The sequence below is a fragment of the Barbus barbus genome, assembly GCF_936440315.1.
Source record: "Barbus barbus genome assembly, chromosome: 49".
NCBI lineage: Eukaryota > Metazoa > Chordata > Actinopteri > Cypriniformes > Cyprinidae > Barbus > Barbus barbus.
Genome location: NC_136727.1, coordinates 5995990 through 6020006, shown reverse-complemented (window position 1 = coordinate 6020006; position 24017 = coordinate 5995990). Strand labels below are relative to the sequence as shown.

Genomic DNA, 24017 nt, shown 5'->3' with positions numbered 1-24017 from the left:
GGGTGAAGGTCATCTGAAGGTCACTTCCTTCCGCAGGGGGAAATGACCCGAAACTGAATGAATGAATTTGAGGGACGCACAGGAAGAGATCCGACGCCCAAGGCAAAGTCACATATACTCAGAATGTAATAAGGAATGAGTCATTAGGAATGAGACGATGAATCTCAACTGCATGAAAAATATCTGCCTGCTTTATGAATATCATGTATTTCTAAAAATTATATTTATAAATGATTTTTTTTTTTAAATGTATATATGCAAATGGAAAAGAGGAAAAGATTTCTTATCAAAAAGAACCATTTTCAATTTATTTTTTCATTTATTTTTAAGGGGAAAAAATATATAATTCAATAAATATTATGGCAACATCAACAAAAACAGACATACATGGACCTCAACACACAGAAGGCATTAAAAAATTACAGACATCCTACATTAGGAAACATTTTGTTTTTGTTTTTAACAGCACCTACACATTTCTCAACATTTACACACACCAATTAATACTGCCTATGAGAAAACAAATTTTGTGACACAGTCGAGGAAATTCTCTCTGACCCATTAAAAACGAATGTAAAAAAGACGGTTTTTGTTTGTTTTGCGCAGGTTTTAACGAAAAGTGCAACTACAAACATGCAGCAAAAGAGACTTTGCAGCTAGCTTCAAACTTCTGAAGATTTGTTTTGAGAAACTTTTAGCACTACAAAGGTGAGACACTTTTTTTTCCCCACGGCTCTGCAAGGCAATATACTGAGGCGCAACAAATATTTTATGTTTTGAAAGAGAAAGAATGTGCATTAGTCATTTTTCTCAATCCTCTCATATGTGTTCAGAAGCAGACTGCATAGTTTAGTAGAGAGAGGAGAGAATGTTTTCCTCTTTCTTTCCTGGACTGGGCAGACAGAAGTGCAGATTTAATATGACCTTGAATTTGATTGTTTATTCATTATTTCAACAATTGTGCTTAAAATTTCACAGATGTCAGAAAAGGCACAAATGTTCATAGCATTTTACTGATAAAGACGATTTACATTGAAAAGCTAATTTTGTGCTATTTTAATAGTGTTAAACAATTATTTGTTTCGGCAATAGTGATGTTATTCTTATGCAGCATTCACACTGACAGAAATTAAAATTGCTGGATGTCACCAACTCGCTATACTATTGGTTTCTAATATTTGTTGTTTGGATGATCAGTTGTCCAAAAATGACTGGTTGTTTAGTAAGTTTAACTAGTTTAGCTAGATTTTGTCTGAAATATGTTACATTTATGATATTTTAGTAGTAGTGCTTAAATTAGCATGTTAACAGTGTACTGTGCTTTAGCTGTTAGCCTGATACTGCTATAGCAAGTCATCTTTAGCCATTATGTTGCATCTTGCCCGTTTTTTTTTTTTTTTTTTTGAGAATCCCTCCCTAAGTATTGTTCCAGATTTGCATAAAGTTGAACTCTAAGCAGTCTGGCCTCAAATCGCCAACCCTCATTGCAAATTAAGGACTTCCAGATGCTTTGTCACTGCAAATGTCTGTCAGTGTGAATGCCCCTTCAGGGATAAACCGAATGCAAATGAATACTAAATGGTCAGGTCAATTCTCAAAGGTCGTATTTGCACTTCCATATACCTCGTCTACGAAGACAAGCGGAACCATGTTCTTACAGAACCGTGAAAGAAATTCTCATTGATCCACCAAAAGCCCTCAAATACACATCCATCATGCACTTCAGAAATTCAAACACCGAGTCATCCGACTTGAAAACCTTCCAGTTCTTTGGTTTTTCTTATTCAGAATACTAATGAACCGTAATGTGATTATGAGGAGTTCTACAGAAAACGGTGCGAGTTCAAATATACCAGCGGCGTATCCATGGTGACAGTTTTAGCTGAGCTTAGCATAAGAAAACGAAAACCACGCACACACACAAACTCGTGCTCTTGGTCTAGAGAAGGAACAAAAGAGACCGAGGAGGATCGAAGGAGGAAGTGATCCATAGCCACAGTGATACACTCTCGTTTCATATCCTCGTTTAGCTGTACAGACTCAAAAAAAAGAAAGAAGCGAGAGTTGTCTTTATCCAAAATTTCGCCATTTTGGAAGTCATCTTCCCCTTCGCTGTTCCGTCGTGCGACTGTTAATACCAACCGAAACGTGCATCTTTTATAGCTGCGAGCCAAAGCTCAGAGGAACTCTGGACTCAATGGTTATGTGATTCTCCTTCCTCCTTCCTTTCCTGCAGGAGAAGCTTCCAGAAGGAATCCTCCAGAGAGGAAGCAGCTTCACATCCAGGAGCAGGAAGGAAGACCTCCCATTGGCCGAGAGGGTAGTGACATCCTCCTGCTGAGTGGATAAGTTTAGGAGAGGTGGTTGGGGCTGTAATATGGGTTTATGTCCACAAGCTTGTTAAGTTCTGGCAACAAGAATTGGAACCTTCAAACTGGAGAGACCTTCAGGGACATCGAGCAAACACTCCCGCTCTCCACATTTGCTTTGTCTTTGGAGGCAATTCCAGACATTTCTTGCTTCCACAGTCCACCCTCACCATTTCCCAGAATGAATCTTTCCCCCCGAACACCTTGCATTACATTACCGTGCAACTCTTTGCTTTGTCTTTGCGTAGGTCTGTTGCAACGGCAGCTAGGTCTGGTCGACTGGGCATATGTGAGATGCGTTTGGTGGAGCGTGCCGATTTGTTGCGCTTGATGTTTTTGTTGTTCTTATTTACGCAAGCCAATGTTGCCACATGGAAAATGTCCCGCACGCTGTTTTCTGACTGCACTGCGGAACATTCGATATAAGGTGCGGATATCTGCTTAGCCATAGCTGAACCCTAAAAGGGAAAGAGAGGATAATGAGTTTTGATATGAAACAAAACCAAGGTCTAAATGTTACGATTACCGCTTGCAATTTCATCAAAATTAAGTTTAGCTTTGTGTTCAGGAAGATTTCACGCTTTATCACTCAGACATTTAATGCATGGATTAGATTAGTAACCTAAACCATTGCAATGTTGCCAAACTGCCCTTGCCGATAAACGTAATTACTGGTAAAGTAATAAGATGGGTGTTAGATATCAAGCCAAAATTGAATGTCTCACTGGCATCCAACCAAATTGCAAAAGCAGTTTATGAGAACCGCTCACCTGATCATATGACACAGGTGTCTGTCTGTGATTGGACAGCTCCACTAAGGTCGTGAGGTCCGTTCTAAGGTCTGACTTGCATCCGACGAGCAGCATCTTTGTGTTGGGACAGAATTCCTGGATCTCCCCTTTCCACTGTGAGAGAAAGAGACAAAACCAAAAGGGAAAGATGAAACCAATTGGCCTCGATCTATCCCTGTCTAAGAGAGGCCAAAAGACAAGAACAAGTGTTTCCTGTTCCAATTCTCTAAGCATATCACGTTCCAACCCATCCCTTTTTTTGTCCACGAGCACAAGAGTATTAATATTTCTTGCTACTGGTAAGGGACATGCTTCCTGCTAGGATAAAGCTTGCACTGTAATGACTGCTTTTCAGGGTGTGTGCATCTTCCCAACAATGCTACAGGTGATCTGCATTCCTATCCTTCGCAAACAAAGCATATTTTGTGTCGGTGTGGCATTAAATCACCGGATTTAATCTGTCAGGAGACAGGCGGGTACAACACAGTCATACGATTGTTCACACAGGAACTCAGACACCCTACATTCCCTCGTTCCCATGATCTTTTTGTGCTCACTTCTGGCTCCCAGAGGCCTCAAAGTCCTGGTAGACAACACTAGATTATTCCACCAGGTACCCACGTGTAGCTTGATCGTATTTCCGATTCGACCTAGATCTCAACCATTTTAAGACAAACCACTCGGCTGAACTTCCACTCACATGGTCTAGTTAATGTCAGCATAATACTATCAAACCAGGGGCCCACCCTAACTGAGTGAAACGGAGCCACAGGTCATTCCAGACACCTGACCCCAGACTGAAAGTCTACAAGATATCCAACCCTACTGAACAAAGGACAAGTTTATTGGTATGCAACAAAGAGTGGGCATATCACAAAGGAGTTCTAGAAGTATTTCTCTGAATCACAGGCAAGGCGTTTAAAAGCCAATTAGACTGTCAGGAACCAGAGAGGTCAAGCCTACAATTTGATATCCAAGAAACTAATTTTTTTTTTAATTTCCGTCATCAAAAACTGTAACATGAAGGTATCTCCAATCAAGATTCTCAGGTGGTCATTTTGGAGCCCTGTTTTGGATTGGTTGATTGGAATGTTGTTAAAGTCCCCAACCTTGCACTAAAATCTGATTGTTTAATGTGAATGTTGCTCAAGATCCCAATCCCAGTCCTAAAATCTAATTGATTGGTAGAAATGTTGTTCTAGACCTCAACCCCAGTCCTAAAATATAATTGGTTGAAGTTAATTTTGTTCAAAACCCAACCCCAGCCCTAAAATCTGATTGGTTGATAGAAATGTTCTTCAAGACCCCAACTCCAATTCTAACATCTGATGGTTTGATAGGAATATTATTCCAGGAACAACAGTGGATGTTAATCAAAGAAAATCCCACTTGTTTAACTCACAATAAGTGTGCTGAATCAGTTATTACAGATTGGAAAAAAGTTCACCTTCTTTAGGACGCTGTCCAGGGTCTCTGGTCGGCTGATGTCAAAGCATATGATGACGGCATCGGAGTCTGGATACGAAAGTGGCCTGACATTGTCATAATACGGGGAGCCTGTAACACAAAAAGGTGGATTGGTCAGGAAGAATAAAGTTCACTTGAACAGAAGTATGCACAAATAACTAGACAAGGATGGTGGGTGTGTCTGTAAGCCGTCAATATATGTGACCCTGGACCACAAAACCAGTCTTAAGTCGCTGGGGTATATTTGTAGCAAAAGCCAAAAATAAATTGTATGGGTCAAAATGAATGATTTTTCTTTTATGCCAAAAATCATTAGGATATTAAGTAAAGATCATGTTCCATGAAGATATTTAGAAAATTTCCAACTGTAAATATAATAAAACTTAATTTTTGATTAGTAATATGCAATGTAAGAACTTCATTTGGACAACTTTAGGCGATTTTCTCAATATTTGGATCGTCCTATCTTAACAAACCATACATAAATGGAAAGCTTATTTATTTATTTACTTATTTATTTTTAAAAATGGACCCTTATGACTGGTTTTGTGGTCCATGGTCACATATTACTTAACCTCATTTAACTTTCACTCGGCGACGCAGTACAGACAGTAATTTGAAAGCACTCTTGAATTTTTAAACCACTGAAGCCCCTTTTCAGACATACTAAACATGAAACTTTTACACATAAATGCACACTTTTGCTTTCAGAAGGAATAAAGCTTTTAAATAGGTTGATATATCAAAAAAAAAATCTCCCAGTTCTCTGTCACTGGTGCAATGCTAAATAGTGATTTACATAAGCACATGATAATTCTTCAAATCCCTTACTCAAATAAAAATAGTGATGCTTGCCTTAGCAAACACTGCTAATAACTAGACCCTTGCCAGATGTAGCATTTCCCTCCTGGCTAAAACTCTGGAGATGTTTTTCTTTGTGAGGACGGTACAGTCCAGAATTTACTCTGAAAGAACGAAGCATTCCCACCCACCGCTAACTCACGGTATGTACAATCCAGACAGGACAAACACATTTATAATGTGCCAGATTCCAGGACAGAGGTAGTGTTTATGAGAGAGAGAGAGAACGAGAGAGAGAGAGAGGGAAGGGAGGGCTGCTTAGTTTGACAGAATGATAATTCCCAGTGCCAGAAGTTAAGTAGAAAAATGTGAGTTGAAAACGCATGCAGCCACAGGACTTTACAGCTCATATTCCAACCACAGCTACAGGCCAAAAAACAAGAACAACTCGGACAACAACGTTTTACTGTTTGACATCAGACATTTGATTACAAATTTGAGATTCAATTATTAACCATAATTATTAACCACCATTCCATAGTGTGTGTGTGTGTGTGTGTGTGTGTGAAAGATACTGACAGCTGATGGATTCCCCAAGTGATCAAATGCTTCTCTAAACATGTGGTGACCATGTAAAATCACACACACAGTAAAGAATTCTTGGCCATTGGTGTTTTTGGCTTGGATCCCTCAATGTCTTCCTAATCTACATCAAAACAAAGCAATAAACAGACAGAATTCTCTGCAAAGCACATTTAACCCCCAAGCTACACTATGAAATCCCTTGATGCTAATTCTTGTTTTGAAAAACTGCTAACACACCATTACAAACTTTTACAAAAAGGTCTTTAAAAACTCTACATCAGTACATGAGTGCCTCCTGAATTTAATTTCCTCCTTGACTAACAAGGTAAGAATTATTTCAGAGAACATAACAGTTCACATGGCACTTTTTTTCCTGGCGGCCCACCGCACAATAGCTGCTTTGTGGAGTACGAGAGCAAACCTTTCCTCACAGGAATGTGAGGCATGCAGGCCCAAATCGTCGAAGTTAGAAACATGATCCGGCTGACAATAGTTGACCAGCATTAAGGAGTGGGTCTGTGAGAGCCTGTCCCAGCAGGAGCCCATTGAAATGATCCTGGGAACGTTTTGTTTTCGGGGGTCAACTGATAATGAGGTCTCCCCTTGCGGATAATAGTCAAGGGTTGGATTAAGGAGATTAGATAGCAACGTCTTGGTTCATGACTTTGAAGAGACATGCAATAGCTGAATGATAATTATTTACAAAATAATTGAATAATCTGAACATACAAACAAGATTAAGAAGTCATGTTTTAGCAAACGCTTTACGTAGATTCATTTAAAGAATTTAAAGAAACCAGATTTTACATATTGCAAAGAAGAGTGGTACTTGCCTATGCAAAACTTGGCAATGCAAGTGGTAATCTATTGGCCAAAGTCAAATATAGCCCACCCAAAAATCTCTAAAATATTCTACTAGTAGTGATTCTTGACCATAAATGGTCACTTTTTCAAGATCCAATCAAATTTCAAGCCACACATTTCATTATTTCCCCATTCACTAGCCTATTTCAGTTTAAAATCCATCACATTGTAGAGCTTAAAGCATTACTTTTCTGTAAGGAAATATCTATTCCAGCTTTCAGCCCACAACCGCAGCAATCTGATAAAGAAATCTGATAAAAATTTCAGCTGCAAACAAGTGACATCTTTAAAGGTCATCCTATCAAACTTGCCCATTCAAGACACCATCCAATCGAACTATGTCATGACAGCATATCTGTCACCAGCCCTAGGGAAGCAAGGAGATAGGACGCTTGACTGAATTTGGCACTATAGTTATTCGAAACGATATGCTTATTGTAAAACTTACAACTCACAAAGGAACAAAAAGACCCCAAAGCAGAGTGTGCAAATATTGATTGATCATGGTCTGACTGGTGGATAAGGAACCTTTTGAGACAGGCATGTCAAGATCCTGGCTTCACATCTGCAGGGGGTTTCTGGTCAATAAGTGTCTGGAAGAGTGAAGCTGGGGGAAGGGGTACTATTCCATGGAGGATCGGCTATTAAGGGATATACGCACACATGCTTATGGCCATCGAAAAGATCAGAGAACATGTGGGCTCTTGTCTCTGGTAGGGTGTTATCCTGACACTTGGCCTCTTGTGTATCACGTAACACACAATACATGCACAAATACACTTGGGTTTCAGATTTAGAAAGACTTACTAAGCCCTAGAATCAATATACATGAGAAAAGCCTAATGAAACATTCATGCAGCAGAATGGCATTGGCACTTTGACATTGGAATAATGGCCAAAGAGTACTCGGTTTTTCATTGGCGTGAGTGGGAATCATTTAAACAAACGCAACAATGGGCAACAGTCCTAAAAAAGATGTTACGCAAGACTTGAGCTCAATCAAAAGTAAAACAAACAAAAAGAAACACAATTGTATTCCCCTCTTTTGTATCAGACACAAAAAGTCTTGTTCGTACCCTTTCGGAAGTGAACTGGTTAAATTCCGAATGGAACGTATGTACTCTACTGTATCAATGGGTTCCATGGCAGATCAGTGACGGATGCTGCCAGCTGAATGGTGAATGGGGTCGTGACTCAACAGCTGATTGGAGGACAATGACAGGAGCAGCCAGCCTTTTGGTTGACAGGGGTGGCAGCTGTTGCAAACAAAGCAGCACAAAGAAGAGATGCCAAGAAACTATTCATTCGGGCAATTCTGGGAGCAACCCCCTGGATTCACAGAGTGTTCAGAAACACTCAAGGCAAAGAATTTAAGATTGTTCAAGGGCCAAGGTTTCCTAGTCCGCATGTCTTTTTCTCTCATTATCTGGAATGTGCTCAGGTGTGTTCTGAACTTGTTAAATCCTGGATTTAGGCATTTGAGAGGAAAGTCCGCACACACACTGGGGAGACCTTGGAACCTGGTTCTGACACAATAACTTACACTGTAATGAACAGCAGGCTGGAAGCCCACAGCCTGACACAAGCAACTAACTACATATCCAACCGTCAGCATCAGACGGGCGCTCTTGCCTGCAAACGCCCACCGCAGACATCTGTCAGCCGAACACACTCCAGTACCAACATCACAAACCAAACCACTGTGCATTGAATTATCATCATATATAGCTCTAGTTTGAGTTTGAAATGCCTCTGGATTGAGGAAATGATTCTGGATTTAGCAATAACTCTAGATTTAGCACTTCCCTGTTGAAAACTCCAGCATATGCTGGTTAGGTATGTTTTGAAGCATGGCTGCTGGTTTGAGCTGGTTTAAGATGGTCCTTAGCTGGTCATGAGCTGGTCATGTGCCATGCTTCAAAACATACCTTACCAGCATACGCTGTTTTTTTCAACAGGGTTGGCTCAAAATTTAGGCAAGTACTTCCAGACTCTGATTCAGGAAATTAATCCAAATTGAGCACATGACTCCAAATGTTGGAATATTCTTTCAGGATTATAGCACCTCTAGTTTTGGGGAACAGCTCAAAATGTAACACCTGGATATATGGTATAGGTTCACATTTAGGACAATTCATATTCAGAAAACTCTATATTGAGAAAATTGAATATTTGACTCTACCTTAGCTCAGTTCTCTAGATCTAGGACTGATTCTACCATTAAGAAAAAACTAGCAAATGTCCTTTTTTGGCAATGTCTGGATTGGTGCTGGTCTAACTAATGTACCAACATGGCCATGCTGTTCACAAGTATCAAGTTTTGCTGGTTAAGCTAGTTAAGAAACCTATAGACTTCCAGCATACTAGCATTCGAAACACAACATAAGATAGTGACCAGCTGTGCTAGCCTTTCAGCAGGTCAAATTAGCACATGGTTCTTGATTTAGGAATTTACTCTAGATTCTAGAACAGGAGTGTCAAACTCAGTTCCTGGAAGGCCAGAGCCCTGCAGAGTTTAGATGCAACCCTAATTAAACACAGCTGATCCAGCTGATCCAGCTAATCAAGTCCTTCAGGCTTATTTGAAAACTTCATGATTTGTGTGTTGGAGCAGGGTTGGAACAAACGTCTGTAGGGCTGCGGCCCTCCAGGAACTGAATTTGACACCCCTGTTCTAGAAGAAATTAATCCAGATGAAGAATTTAAGAAATTACTTCATATATGCAGACCCTGCTGAAAAGATCAGTTTAGCTGATTTGGTGTTGGTCTAACTGTCCAGGCTGCAAAGCGTAGCTGGTAAAGTTGATCAAACATCATACCCTATCTTGATGGCTTAACATATACTGGTGCAGGAAATATTTAGCACATAACTTTAGATTGCAGACCACACACAGCACTAAACAACCCAAACCCCCAGGTTCAGATCTGAATTCAGTTTACCCCAGATCATAGCTAAGCTCCAAACAGGCCACCGACTAATGCAGTCTGACTGGCTGGATGCTTTACAGTGCCTGTGATTACCTCCAGACAGCAGGTCTGATCTCTCCTGGGTGATCTGAGCGCGAGCTATGGAAACGTACCAATACCCTACATTCAGACAGAGTGAGCCAAGACCCCACTCTTATTTGCCTGTGTGGTCACGGCTGTTTGGTTTTGTTAAACGTGTGAATTGCAGCACAACCCCAGCTGTTGCAACAGTTTCGATTTCATTTGTTTATCCAAAACATCACTTACAGCAACGTTCCCTGTGATGCCATCCTAACATTCCTTAAAAGTGAGGTGTCCATGGATCATATTCCACAGATGGGTGGAGTGTGTGAGCGAGTATCAGCAGGGTGTGTGTGTGTGTGTGTGTGCATGTTTATGTGGTTTATGAGGACACAAATTTGTATAATGACATGGGTATGACAGAGGTATTACAATATGAAGGTGGTTTATGAGGACACTGCCTATGTCCCCATAATTCAAAAGGCTTAAAAAACATACTAAATGGTGTTTTTTTGAAAATCTAAAAATGCACAAAGTCTCCTGTGAGGGCTAAGTTTAGGTGTAGGGTTGGTGTAGGACAATAGCACATACAGTTTGTACAGTATAAAACCATTACGCCTATGGAGAGTCCCCATAAACCACAAAAACCAACGTGTGTGTGTGTGTGTGTGTGTGTGTGTGTGTGTGTGTGTGTGTGTGTGTGTGTGTGTGTGTGTGATTAAACGCTTGGCAGGCTCTCATACTGACTCAACAACCAAGAGTTGCTCAACCGCTCAGAAAAAGAAAAGCTATTAAACAAACCCAGATTTTCCGTCAGGCATAAACGTAAGCGCTAGCAAACACATCATTACCCTGCACAACACACTGATGCATCAAAATAATGAAATGTCCACTGGATTTATGAAGAATGACAACAAGTCTGGACATGTTTTGGACCAACTGCATGTAAATGAACTAAACTGACAGAAAATATGCTAAATTAAGAGCAAAAATCACTGTATAGGTCAAACCCTGAATATTTCAATTGTAACAAACCTGCATTATTAACCTGCAACAGCCACAATGTTCACAACATTATACATTATATAGTGTATATAGCATGTCAATTAAACTATTTATAACTACTGAATGGAGTCCGCAAATTATTTTTTGATCTCAAAGACATTTTTATAATTACATATTATCTTAGACAATTCCAGCCAAAACTAAAGAAGCTAAAGTTCAGCATTAATACATTGATATGGTAAATGGTTATAGACCAAGTTTAACATGCAGCACTCAGTTTTATAAAATATGTAACAAGGAGTCCAAGCTCTGGCTCTCTATCCACCCCCAAAGGGTCATAAGAAATGTTAAAGACCCCATACTATAGTACGTATTTAGTGTATACACAATATATTTGCACTATAAAAAGAAATTAACACTAAAAGATCCTGATGCATGTAGTACAAATACATAATTTGAGACTCACCTGAGGTGTCCCACAGGCTGAGCTCTATTCTCTGCTTGTCAATCTCAAAACTTGCTGTGTAATTCTCAAACACAGTGGGTACGTAATTCTAGGAAAAAGACACATGAAACAAATTGCAAATATTACTAAACAGGTCTATTTTAAGAGATTAAAATATAAAAATGAATGCACATACTACAGAACTAAAGCCAATATGGTAAAGCGCAGTTGCGCACCCACTGGGTTTTACGCATCTCACCTCTGGGAAACAGTCCTTGGCAAAAACGTGGAGCAGAGCGGTTTTCCCACACTGACTGTCCCCCACGACCACGATCTTACATTTGAGGCTCTGACTCGGATCCATACCGGGCTGAAGGGACAGTTTCTGTATAGATCTTCTCTCCTTCATTGATTGTCTTTACGCGCAAGTCCGCGGAGGCGCACAACGGAGAAGACGCGCACAAACGTACAGCTTTCTATAATCACTCTGGAAAGGGTGCGGATTCCCTTTGCCCGTCTCTCTCTCTCTAACTATCTCTCTCTCTCGCTCTCTCTCCCTCCCTCTCCTGCAGGGGTATACATCAACTGCTTGAATTCCTGCCCTCTCACTTTTGGGGTATGTGCTGTGTTTTATATGAGCCCGGTAAACCAATGGCTGTCGTTGAAGACACTGAGAGATCCTCCCCTTTTCTTCAGTAGGGAGAGGGAAAGAGCGCACCCTATAGACCTTAATAAATATGACTTTGCTTCTAGCGCTATGAAACTCAAAAGTTCCTATAATAATAATACATAATAATAATAATAATAATAATAAACTTAATAAACTGTAATACATTTTAAATACAAATATATTATGAAATGTGGCTTTATTTATTACTTTAGATGGTATTTTATACCACAAACATTTCAAATGAGTGAAATCTATAATACAGTATGGGTTGCTTACAGCAAATCTTGTCCAGAAGTTCTGCGCTGCCACAAAATAAGTTTCAAATACTCCATTTACTTTCTCTCTCAGTAAAATAATTTAAAAAATAATAAATAATAAAATAAAGTAATAACAAAAATGCTTTTTTCCCCCTTTATAGATGAAGTATTGCATGCCATCTGCCTATTTTTCAGATTTGTTCAGCTGTGATTTGAGTGTGAAGTAATCAATTATAAATTGATCACAAGGAGCAGGTGTATGTTTAAATGAGGCACAAACACACAGACAGTTAGCTGATCTAATAATCATATCATGTTTGCTAGCAGTTACCCAGGTGTGGGGGCGCTGGAGCAGAAACAGGCCTTCTAGAAGACATGGAGTCAGCGAATATTTATCTGCTACATATTTGTAACACATTCATTCCATCAGCATGTCATCAATTCTTACTGTAGATGATGTGAATGTGTGTCAGACCGAGAGAGAAAAAGAAAGAAAAAGAGAAAGCAAAAGAGTGGGAGTGAGAGAGAGAAAAAGAGACAGATTACTAGCAGAAAAAGTACCAAAAAGTAGCATGGTACTATTTTGTTTGTTTGGATGTGTGCCATGGTCATACCATGATGCACTGGAAGACTAGAATTTTTGGGTAACATTCAGACAGACAGAACGATGCATAGAACGATAGACAGAATGATAGAACAATAGACAGACAGACGGATAGATAGATAAAAATAGAAATAGGAAGAATTAGACCATAAAATACACAAGTAGGCCTTAAACATAATATAATACACATGAAAATGTGCTCAGCCACATGGAACATAGGAAATGTGCAATAATATATGATCATATTACCCCAATTTTACAGTCTCTGCGCTGGCTACCTATTAAGTTCTGTATCATTGACTAAATATTATTACTTGCCTATAAGGCCCTAAATGGTTTAGCTCCTGCGTACCTAACTTGTCTTCTACCACGCTACAATCCAACCCGCTCCCTAAGGTCGCAAAACTCTGGACTTTTGGTAGTACCTAGGATAGCAAAGTCCACTAAAGGAGGTAGAGCTTTTTCACATTTGGCTCCCAAACTCTGGAATAGCCTTCCTGATAACGTTCGGGGTTCAGACACACTCTCTCTGTTTAAATCTAGACACATTTTTGTCAAGCATTCACATAATGCATCTTATAATCTTGTACTGCAGTTATATCTGATCAAATGTACATTATTATTATTCTTTAGCTTGGGTTGAACAAATAATTTTTGCTTAGATGGAACAGCAGCTACGGTAATTATGTCTCTATTTGTTTCTCTGTAACTAGGAATGACAGAAGCTTCAGTCTGGATCCAAACCTTAAATGATCTGAGATGACCGAACACCTGAGAAAAGATGATGCCAACCCCTCAGAGGACCTCAGAGGATGCTAAACATACAACATACAGAATTACCAAATTTTGCCATAAGTTAAATTATTAAGGTTCTGCAATATATAAATATATTGTGGAAACTTAATTTCTTGTGGAGCTGCTTTGCAACGATTTGTATCGTAAAAAGCGCTATAAAAATAAACTTAAACTTGAACTTAATATCAAAAATACACAACAACCTATCAAAAATAATGTCTGATACGCATAAACCAACCTCTCAGCAACAATATATTTATCCTAATAACATGGATGGCTACTATAATTAGATACATTTTAATGGATATAGTGGAGCAACATGATAATCCTCCTTACCTTTTACAATGAAAATAGAACTGTGGGTGAAAAGAAGGGCTCACTCCCCTAATAAGAAACAACACACAGCTCCCACAAAGGATGGGAGAACCCATTACATCTGCCCTACAGATAGATAGATAGATAGATAGATAGATAGATAGATAGATAGATAGATAGATAGATAGATAGATAGATAGATAGATAGATAGATTTAAAGATAGATAGATAGATAGATAGATAGATAGATAGATAGATAGATAGATAGATAGATAGATAGATAGATAGATAGATAGATAGATAGATAGATAGATAGATAGATTTAAAGATAGATAGTACTATTGATAGAACAATAGAATGAACAAACAAACAGACAGACAAAGATAGATAACTGTTTTTCTGTCGTCTTCAGTTTATAGATATCATTTATTCTCTGTGCAGATACACAGCCAGTATAACAAGATATAACAAGCTCTGAGAATCAGCTCACACACAACCCCAAACCCCTGAGGCCTGATGACTGTAGCTTCTGATTCCTCTGTGTGTGTCGAGGGAAGGTCATTGTATATTGACACACACATTCTTTCAAGTTTGTTCTGTGAAATGAGAGCAAATATTGACCCAATGTATTGCTAATAATTAGAAATCTGCCTTGCTCCTGTATCCAGTGGTTACCGTATGAAACCCCTCGTCACACAGCTGTAACATCTCACGTCGCTCTGTGAGATGAAGCGGCATGATCTGACCCATCTCCACACATCACAGCTAAAAGATCATTATATGCGTCAGCAATGATGTTAATTAAAATTGTGGATTTGGGAGTCTAACGAATGCACCTATGCACTCGGTAATGCCATGGCCGCATGTTCTTCCTGCAGGTCAAAGGGCAAAATCTGAGAGAGCTGAATAAACCCACTTAGTCGTCCTAGCTGAAACACATAAAACAATGTACATTTGATCAAAACACAGACTATTCTAACAACACTATAATCCTGTGTCGTTATTATTATAAAATAAGGTTGATAAGATGAAGATAATAGTGTATTTTAATATTTTTTAGTGTAAAATGAATCTCTTTTCTTTAGGAAATATGAGTGATGCTAACCCAACGCAAAACTTGCCGCCACAATGCTAATGTGTTCTGAGTTCTTTCTAGGGTGTTGCTATGTGATTGCCAGGGCATTGTCAGCTCATTCTGGGTGTTTGCTAAGTGACTGTACTGTAATATATTATAGGTTTATAGTTTCAGTAGTGCCAAAAGTACCAAAATTAGTGAATAAAACCATTTTATATATACAAATGTATTTTTGCTTAACATGTCACTGTTAAAAAATCTATTTTCAAAATCTTATTTTTTAAATTAAATCTTATTATAATTTAAATGGAATATAATGCATTGTATAGACTACATTTATCATGCTTTTATGATACTTTGTTAACCTTTTTAGAGCCTGACAACTCCAGTCTGTATCCACTTATATTAATATTAGCCTAGACGGTCAATTTTTCTTCTTTATTTTAAACAGACAAAAGGAAATCAAGCAGGTTTGGAATGACATGAGGGCAAGAAAATTATGACAGTTTTCAATTGACAAACTACTTATTTGACTTATTCATTGTAGAAAGCAGTACATTTTTTGCTGAATTTATTGAATCACGTCTCTTGTGTGTCATGGTGGAAGTGGGTTGAGCTCCTTTCTGTCTCTGTTATCTGGGTGTGTGGTATCGCAAATCTGCATTGCAGCTGTCAGCTTGCTCTCTCACGGTCTGCAGTTTTATGGCATTTACCACAGACATTTCCCTCCACATTGTTTGCGTCCTCATTCTGTAGTACCGCAAGGTTCAGTCCTGGGCTCCCAGATTTGTGGGCCAACAATCATCTTTGCAATGGCATTTTGAAGCATTCGACTTTCTACAGTGAGATCTGAATGGACCGGTAATGAGGTTTGGCTCTTATTGTTGCGACGCTGACAAACGACACATCCTCGGCTCTACATCAAAGACCTCAGGGAAAGATTTACCACAAAAGACTTTCCCCTCTGTTGCTACTGTCCACACCCAGGGAATTATGGGCCTCTTGCCACACATGTATAACTCACAAGCACTGTATGAAATCTCCAGTCAGTATGTAACACATTTTGTGGATTAAAAGCGTAAAATGCCACATTTGTAGATGATCACGGGGAACTTGCACAAATCAGCCGCCAACAGAGACACAGATTGAGCACTGCAGTGAGTGCAATGTCAAATCCTGATGATTTGATTTAGCTTTTTCTTCACTGTTTATTTATTGCCATTACAGATGAAGTGTATCATTTTTGTCATGTTAAAATACTTTGCTGTTATCCTAGTTACCATTCAGCTAGTTGATAAAGTCATTTAAGAATGATTTGTTCAGTCTGATCTGTGAATGAATGGTTTAGTCTGATTAGTGAACGATTCCTTCAGTCTGATTTGTGAATGACTCATTCATTCTGATTTGTTGAACAAATTGGTCAGTCCGTCTTGAAAATGATATGTAAATGAATGCTTTTTCCAAATTTGTGAACAAATTTCTATCCAGTTTGTGAACAAACCATTCTGTTCTGTTTGTGAATGAATCGTTCCAGGTTGTGAACCTTTTGTGAACGTAAATAATTTTAAGTTTAGTTTATTATTTAATGTCCAGTAATAAAATTATTATTTCCACTCTGTTGCAGCTTACGTATTATTAATATTTTAGAAAATTTTACTAAAATATTATTTATTAGTTAAAATTAATGCATTTCCTATAAATAGATTGATAGATAATAAAAAAAATATTCTGTTATAAAATGTAAATATCTAGTATGTTTTAATTTATTTCATTTATTCATGATAAAGGTTTTCTAATTTTATATAAAATGTATTAATATTATTACTCCCACACTATTGCATTTTACATATATATTTTTAATTAAGTAATTTTTAGTTATCATTTAAAAGGATTTGTTTACAGATAGATAGATAGATAGATAGATAGATAGATAGATAGATAGATAGATAGATAGATAGATAGATAGATAGATAGATAGATAGATAGATAGATAGATAGTTTTTGTTTTATTAATTGGATTTCCTCTCTCTTTTATTATATTTATAATAAAATTTTCAGAGATTAATTTTATCACGCTAAAAAGTCTTTTAAAAAAACAAACAATATATATATGTGTGTGTGTGTTTATATTTTATTAAAAATTATTTTTTATTATTATTTTAAGGGATTTTATCTCTCTCTTTTTCTCTCTCTAGCTTATTGGGCTATTACATTTATAATTTATTATTTAAGTATTAATTTTATTACACACTAAAAATTATTTACAAAAAAAATCTTGAGCACAGATGAATCCGAAGACACTAGCATTTATTTAGAACATAAATGGTGTCAATTTTGATTTCATTCAAGAATTAATTTTACATCTCACACACTAAAAATTACATTTAAAAAGCATTCATTTTCATTTATTTATAGATAGCAGCATTTATTTACAAAGTAAATGGTGTCAGTTTTCATCTTACGTTTCACTACTAATTCTGTTCGTTCGGACAACTGGACGGCCCGCTTACAACCTCTGAAGTGATACACAAGATGTGTTTCCCATTCCCAGTGCAAGCCGACACCTTTTAAAGTTGACTGGCCCCAGCAAGTGTGTGTGTTAGAGACAGTTTTGGAGGTCTTGCTCAGGGGAAATGTCAAATGGCAGCATGTTTCCCACAGTTCTCCATTTCATTCTCCAGTTGTGTATATCAACTTGTTGCTCGCTGATGTACGTTTGAAATCGCACCTCATCTCAGTTCCTGATTCATTTGCGCTCTCTCTCACAGTCACCTCCACTCAAGGAAAATTAATCTCGGGTTTAAAGTGAGCAGGATTTGAGCAGCGCTTGCCGGAGGAAAATGTCAAGGTGCTTTCTGCCTGAACGACTATTGACAGAAAGATCTGTGAAGCAGAAAGCAATTTAAGAAGAAAAGGGCAATTTTACTGTCAGTCTGTGTCGCCGCTTCACTGCGACAATCAGCCATTATCGCTAAACACGAGTCAATGAACATGCCGCGTAAACAAACAAATAACAGTATGAGATGGGTTTAAGTCGCTTACTGTGATAAAACCATCAGAAGGGTGTTTAAGTTGGGCAGTCTGTCACAACAAAATCATTCAAGCTTATTGCTATCGCTAATACTTAGCATTAGCAAACTGTTGTTATTTTAGCTAGTTATGAGCTAATTAGTAACACCCTAGCAACCCCTCTGCACATGTTAGCATTGTGGAAGTAAATTTTGGAGAGGTTAGTATCGCTAACATTTCCATAAGAAAAGATTTGAAAATATTCTGTAAACAAAAAATATTAAAATGCACTGATATCTTAATGTTTTAAAAACTAATACAAATACGTTAAATGGGAGTTGTTTTTAATCAACTGCTTAATTGCACTAATTGTTCAGTATTATGTTGTTTGAATATTCAAATTGTTTTTTTTCTAATGCAAGCTTCACTATTATTGTTACTTAGACTGATGATACACAGGGCAACTTTTTGAGCAATTTGTCAGGCAACTTTTTTGAGCAATGTTCTATCTGGATTCTTTAGTTCAGTCATGGTCCCTGTGTCTCTCACCTGGTTGCCCATTGACGGCCCATTGATGTGATTGGCTAGTGTCTGCACCAGGGAATTTGCATAAGACGATCTGATTGCTGACACCTGCGTTGGCGCTTGAAAAGTTGAAAGTTTTTGGTACATTCACACGAGGCGTCGGCGTCAATGCCACATGTTTACTTTGAATAGAGTGACGTCAAGCATTGCCGAACTGAATTGTGGGTCTGTTGCATCACGTCACTGGCGTTGCTCACGGCAGAAGTGGGAAAACTTTTTAACTTTTCAAGTGCAGGCTTCAGCCAATCAAATTGCTTTATGCAAATACCCTAATGCAGACGCTAGCCAGTCGCGTTCATGCAACACTAGAAAAATAAATTGATTGGCTGTTGTCACTATGGTTGTGTCAGCACCAAGCTTCAGACACACCCTCCATCAAGTGTTGACGCCGACGCCCCGTGTGAATGGAGCGTTTCAACTTCTGATGTGAGAAACGCCAGTGGCGCAACACAACGGATCCACAATTCAGTTCGGCAATGCATAACATCACCCATTCCAAGTAAATGAGAAGCTCCACCTTATGCAGAAGATTTTCAGTACACAGATGTTAAAATACACTGATATTTTAAACAATATATTTTGATACTAATACAAATCTAAATGTGATAATACTCAGCATTAGCAATCTCGTATTAGTTTGGCAAGTAAACAACCACCTAAAAACACTTAGGGCCTCATTTATAAAATGTTGCGCAGAAACCATCCTAAATTTGATCTTACGATCATCTCTCAAATATGCGTATGTGTGATTCATAGAATAAATTTACGTATAGAAAATGTGAAATCTATGAATCGCAAATTATCTTGAACTTGCGCGCAACTGAATGGTTTCAGCTCTCTAAACGACTCCAAATTAAAGTCATTAACATATACACTCACTGGCCACTTTATTAGGTACACCTGTTCAATTGCTTGGTAACACAAATTGCTAATCAGCCAATCACATGGCAGCAACTCAATGCATTTATGCATCTAGATGTGGTGAAGACGACTTTCTGAAGTTCAAACCGAGCATCAGAATGGGGAAGAAAGGGGATTTAAGTGATTTTGAGCATGGAATGGTTGTTGGTGCCTGACGGGCTGGTCTGAGTATTTCAAAAACTGCTGATCTACCGGGATTTTCACGCACAACCATCTCTAGGGTTTACAGAGAATGGTCTGAAACAGAGAAAATATCCAGTGACCGGCAGTGGACGAAAATGCCTTGTTGATATGAGGTCAGACGAGAATGGGCAGACTGGTTAGAGATGATAGAAAGGCAACAGTAACTCAAATAACCACTCGTTACAACCAAGGTATGCAGAATACACCGGTTGCTGCTCCTGTCAGCTAAGAACAGGAAACAGAGGCTACAATTTGCACAGGCTCACTAAAACTGGACAATAGAAGATTGGAAAAACGTTGCCTGGTCTGATGAGTCTCGATTTCTGCTGCAACATTCAGATGGTAGGGTCAGAAAGAATTTGGCTTAAAGAACATGAATGTATGGATCCATCCTGCCTTGTCTCAATGGTTCAGGCTGGTGGTGGTGGTGTAATGGTGTGGGGGATATTTTCTTGGCACACTTTGGGCCCCTTAGTACCAATTGACCATCGTTTAAATGCCACAGCCTACCTGAGTATTGTTGCTGACCATGTCCATCCCTTTATGACTACAGCGTACCCATCTTCTGATGGATACTTCCAGCAGGATAATGCACCATGTCACAAAGCTCAAATCATCTCAGACTAGTTTCTTGAACATGACAATGAGTTCACTTTACTCAAATGGCCTCCACAGTCACCAGATCTCAATCCAATAGAGCACCTTTGGGATGTGGTGGAACGGGAGATTCACATCATGGATGTGCAGCCGACAAATCTGCAGCAACTGCGTGATGCTATCATGCCAATATGGACCAAAATCTCTGAGGAATGTTTCCAACGCCTTGTTGAATCCATGCCACGATGAATTAAGGCAGTTCTGAAGGCAAAAGGGGGTCCAACCCAGTACTAGCAAGGTGTACCTAATAAAGTGGCCAGTGAGTGGAATTTTGGGTTTTCATGAGCTGTATGCCAAAATCATCAATATTAAAACAATAAAAGGCTTGAACTACTTCAGTTGTGTTGTAATGAATCTAAAATATATGAAAGTCTAATGTTTATCAGTACATTACAGAAAATAATGAACTTTATCACAATATGCTAATTTTTTGAGAAGAACCTGTATTATAGTACAGTAAAATAAAGTAGTATAGTACAGTAAAGCCAAATTAAACCTTTTTTTTGTAGCGTAAATGTAACGCTAGTTGCACTAGAAAGTTTTGTACTGTGGCGTGAATAATTAATGCACTTAATTTTTTTTTCACATTTAGTGAATTATTTTGTGATGTCTGTAGTATTTCTTGACCACTTTCTCCATCTGTCCTTCATGCATTCTGAATTCTCTTTAATGCTCTATTCTTGTTCACTACTTTTCTTTCCATTCATACGCCTTTGTTTGTACCAGTCTTTTGTTTCGCCCTCTTTCTGTGAGCTGCAGAGGAGGGCCGTTCCCTCCAGAGCAACAGCGTGCCAGTCCCTGTTGACGACGGTGGCGGTCTGCGTGTGTTTAAGGGGCTCAGTTGCGGTTCACGCGCCGGGAGATCACATTGGCATGCAGCCTTTGATCCTTTGAGGATTTTTAGAGCGTCCTCTGGATTTAGGCAAGTGTGTAAGTGTGTGTGTGCGTTAGTATAATTAAGTTATGGCTCACAATTGGAAAGGGTCAGTGGGGTCACAGTTTTGGGTTCTTTTAGGTTTTTCACACACAATTCTGTCAACACACAAACCCCAATGAGACAAGAAAAGAACCCTGTTCCAAACCCTAGAGAGCTCACTAAGTAGGCAGCATATTAAGATGGCGAACTTGAGAGAAATATAATTCACTGAAAACCAAAATTAGTGATATAACAATAGTTCAATCCAAATAAAGTCTTTGTGTGTTTTTATGCTGATTCGAGTACCACATGGTTAGCTTAGCAATATGCTAACACCCCACATGCTTGTAACCTATGTTTCTACTAGTTAGTTGCTGTCTTATTAGCCGGCTGCAGACAGCTACGCAGCTCGCTAGGTTTTGGAACGGCGTCACACTCTCTGTAATTCTCTCCATAAACTCCATTCTTCGATACAGATGCTGACACCACATGGCGTCAGGGCCTGTTTTAAAGGCACTACAGCAGGAATCCCTTTGAACTGCTCTTTATGATGGAAGGTCCTCATTTAAAGATTTCACTGACATTTCCTGTAGTCGCCTTCACAGGCCAAACAGTTTCTAAACAGTTTACTTACAGGCCAAACAGCTTGTGTTTATTCGCTGGCCCTGTACGAAAGGTGTGGCCGTATTTCTGGAAAAGAAAAAGACAAGACAATCTGAATACAATAATTTACAATATTTATTACAAAAAACTTTTTTTTATTCTTCAGATAGGTGTCTAAGAATGTCTTAGAAAAAATTAAGGGTTTATTTTTACATGAGTTTTTGTTTTAAGGTGCAGTCACATTGGCGAAATTTTGTCAAAAAAAAAAAAAGTATTGTCAAAGTGTAGCGATTGGATGAAGCACAGCCAGAACAACAGCTTTCTGTTGGTCAATATGCCAAATTTGCATGATGAACAAAGTAAAATGGTGCATTCAAAAAGACTTTATTTACATGTAAATTGCACATGAAGACCACCAAAAGTTGATAAATGAGTGGGAAACTCGTTTGTGAGGAAACATGGTTGATGCAATAAATGCTGCACCTGTAGTTGATGTTAAATTTGTTAATTTAATATAAAACTAGCCAAGCTACATGTACAATATATAAAACAAATAGATTTGTCCGCATTATTTATTCATCGTGTTGTAAAAGGAGTTAAGAATTTGGGCTGCATTTTTTCCAGAAATTGTGTAACGCTCCTGGACTGCGTTTCCCAAAAGAATCGTAAGCCTAAGATGACTGTAACTCCATTGGTTTCAATGGGTCTACGATGGACTTAAGCTTATAATGCTTTTGAAACACAGGCCTGGGCAGTTATTTTCTAGTCAAAACAAGTACTGCTCAAATCTACTTGAAAGGGTTCTTCAAAAATGTTTGTCATGATTGTATTTCACTCACATTTAAAATCAGCAATACAATCATCAAGAGCTCATTTAGCTAAAATCATGCTAACAATCCAAGCATTCTTTTCCTCTTTCTATTTTTCTATAGATTAAAAATAAATGCTAAAAACAAAATGTCAACAAATTCTACATAATGCAACAAGACTAGCGTTAGCACTTACCTTTTGTCTGTTAGCACTGCAGCTAACGCCACAAAGCTGGAAATCCAAAAACGCACCAATCCGTTCATCCGATTAGCACTTCCGCATGCCGTTCCTCAAAATTTCACTTCACAGGGTCTTAACGGAGGCCCCTCCCGCAGGCCTATGCAGCGGCCAAATGAACGTGATTATGAGTTAAAACGTCTGAGCTGGACTCAAACGGGGACTTTAGCCGTTCACGCTGGGTTCTGACCCAATTCAGAAGATCTCCGGGCTTAATGGATGCTTTATTTTGGTCTGTGCCACATATTGTTCCTAAACCAAATTAAATATCAGAAATAGTAGCACAGTTTCCATAAAAATTCACTAATAATTTCTACATTTGAGTGTTTGTTCCAAAGCTAAGACCGAATAGTCCACATTTCTATCCATATATATAAGCCAATACTACAATTCTTGGATTATCTCCAAACATTTGGTCAGTTGGCTCGTGCAACACCCAATCTGGGCCGTCAACAGTGGGGGACAACCGGGAAAGCTGTCCCGGGGCCTGGTCCGGGGCCAACTGCTGGGGCTGGGACCCCCTGAGGGCCTCCTATGTGGGACCCACCCACAAAAAAATGTTGTTGTGAGCAAAAAACTGTCGGTACAAACGTTAAGCAACAGAATGGCTTGAATGATAAAATCTTCTGACGAATTAATAAAGTTTAAGGACCTAGTCTTAAGTTACTATTTCTTTTAGCAAAAATAGATATAGACAACATGTCAGCCATTAATTTCTCCCTAAGTAGCACTCAGTCTCTCACATCCAATATTTCATTATAAGCCAATTAGCAAGCGTATAATCATTTATTGAATTAGCAGTTATGAATTCTGTGTACATGCGAGGGAGCTGCTGCGTGGGCGAGTTTCGCTCATGATAAATAATGTTTTTCTCCATGGTTAATAGTTCTGAGAGACACCTTATGAACAGCACGCACACCAAACCAGCCTCAAGAGAGATGAACCACACAAAAACTATGCTTTTATGCAAATACGCGCTGTTGCTCTGCACTTTTAAACTCATATAAGGAATACTTTTAATAACTCTGTCCCATTTACAGCCCATTTGGAAGAAAATATTACCAC

At 38.6% G+C, this 24017-nt stretch overlaps 1 protein-coding gene across 1 annotated transcript; it reads right to left on the bottom strand.

Annotated features, from left to right (window-relative positions):
• Positions 1–285: 285 nt before the first annotated feature.
• LOC306867402 (rho-related GTP-binding protein RhoE) lies at positions 286–11922 on the bottom strand. Its single transcript, XM_079413036.1, has 5 exons — positions 11575–11922; positions 11337–11424; positions 4608–4717; positions 3140–3274; positions 286–2827 (listed from the first exon to the last, which is right to left on the bottom strand). The coding sequence occupies exons 1-5, from the start codon at positions 11722–11724 to the stop codon at positions 2579–2581; spliced, it is 732 nt and encodes a 243-aa protein (XP_079269162.1). The 5' UTR covers positions 11725–11922; the 3' UTR covers positions 286–2578.
• Positions 11923–24017: the final 12095 nt, after the last annotated feature.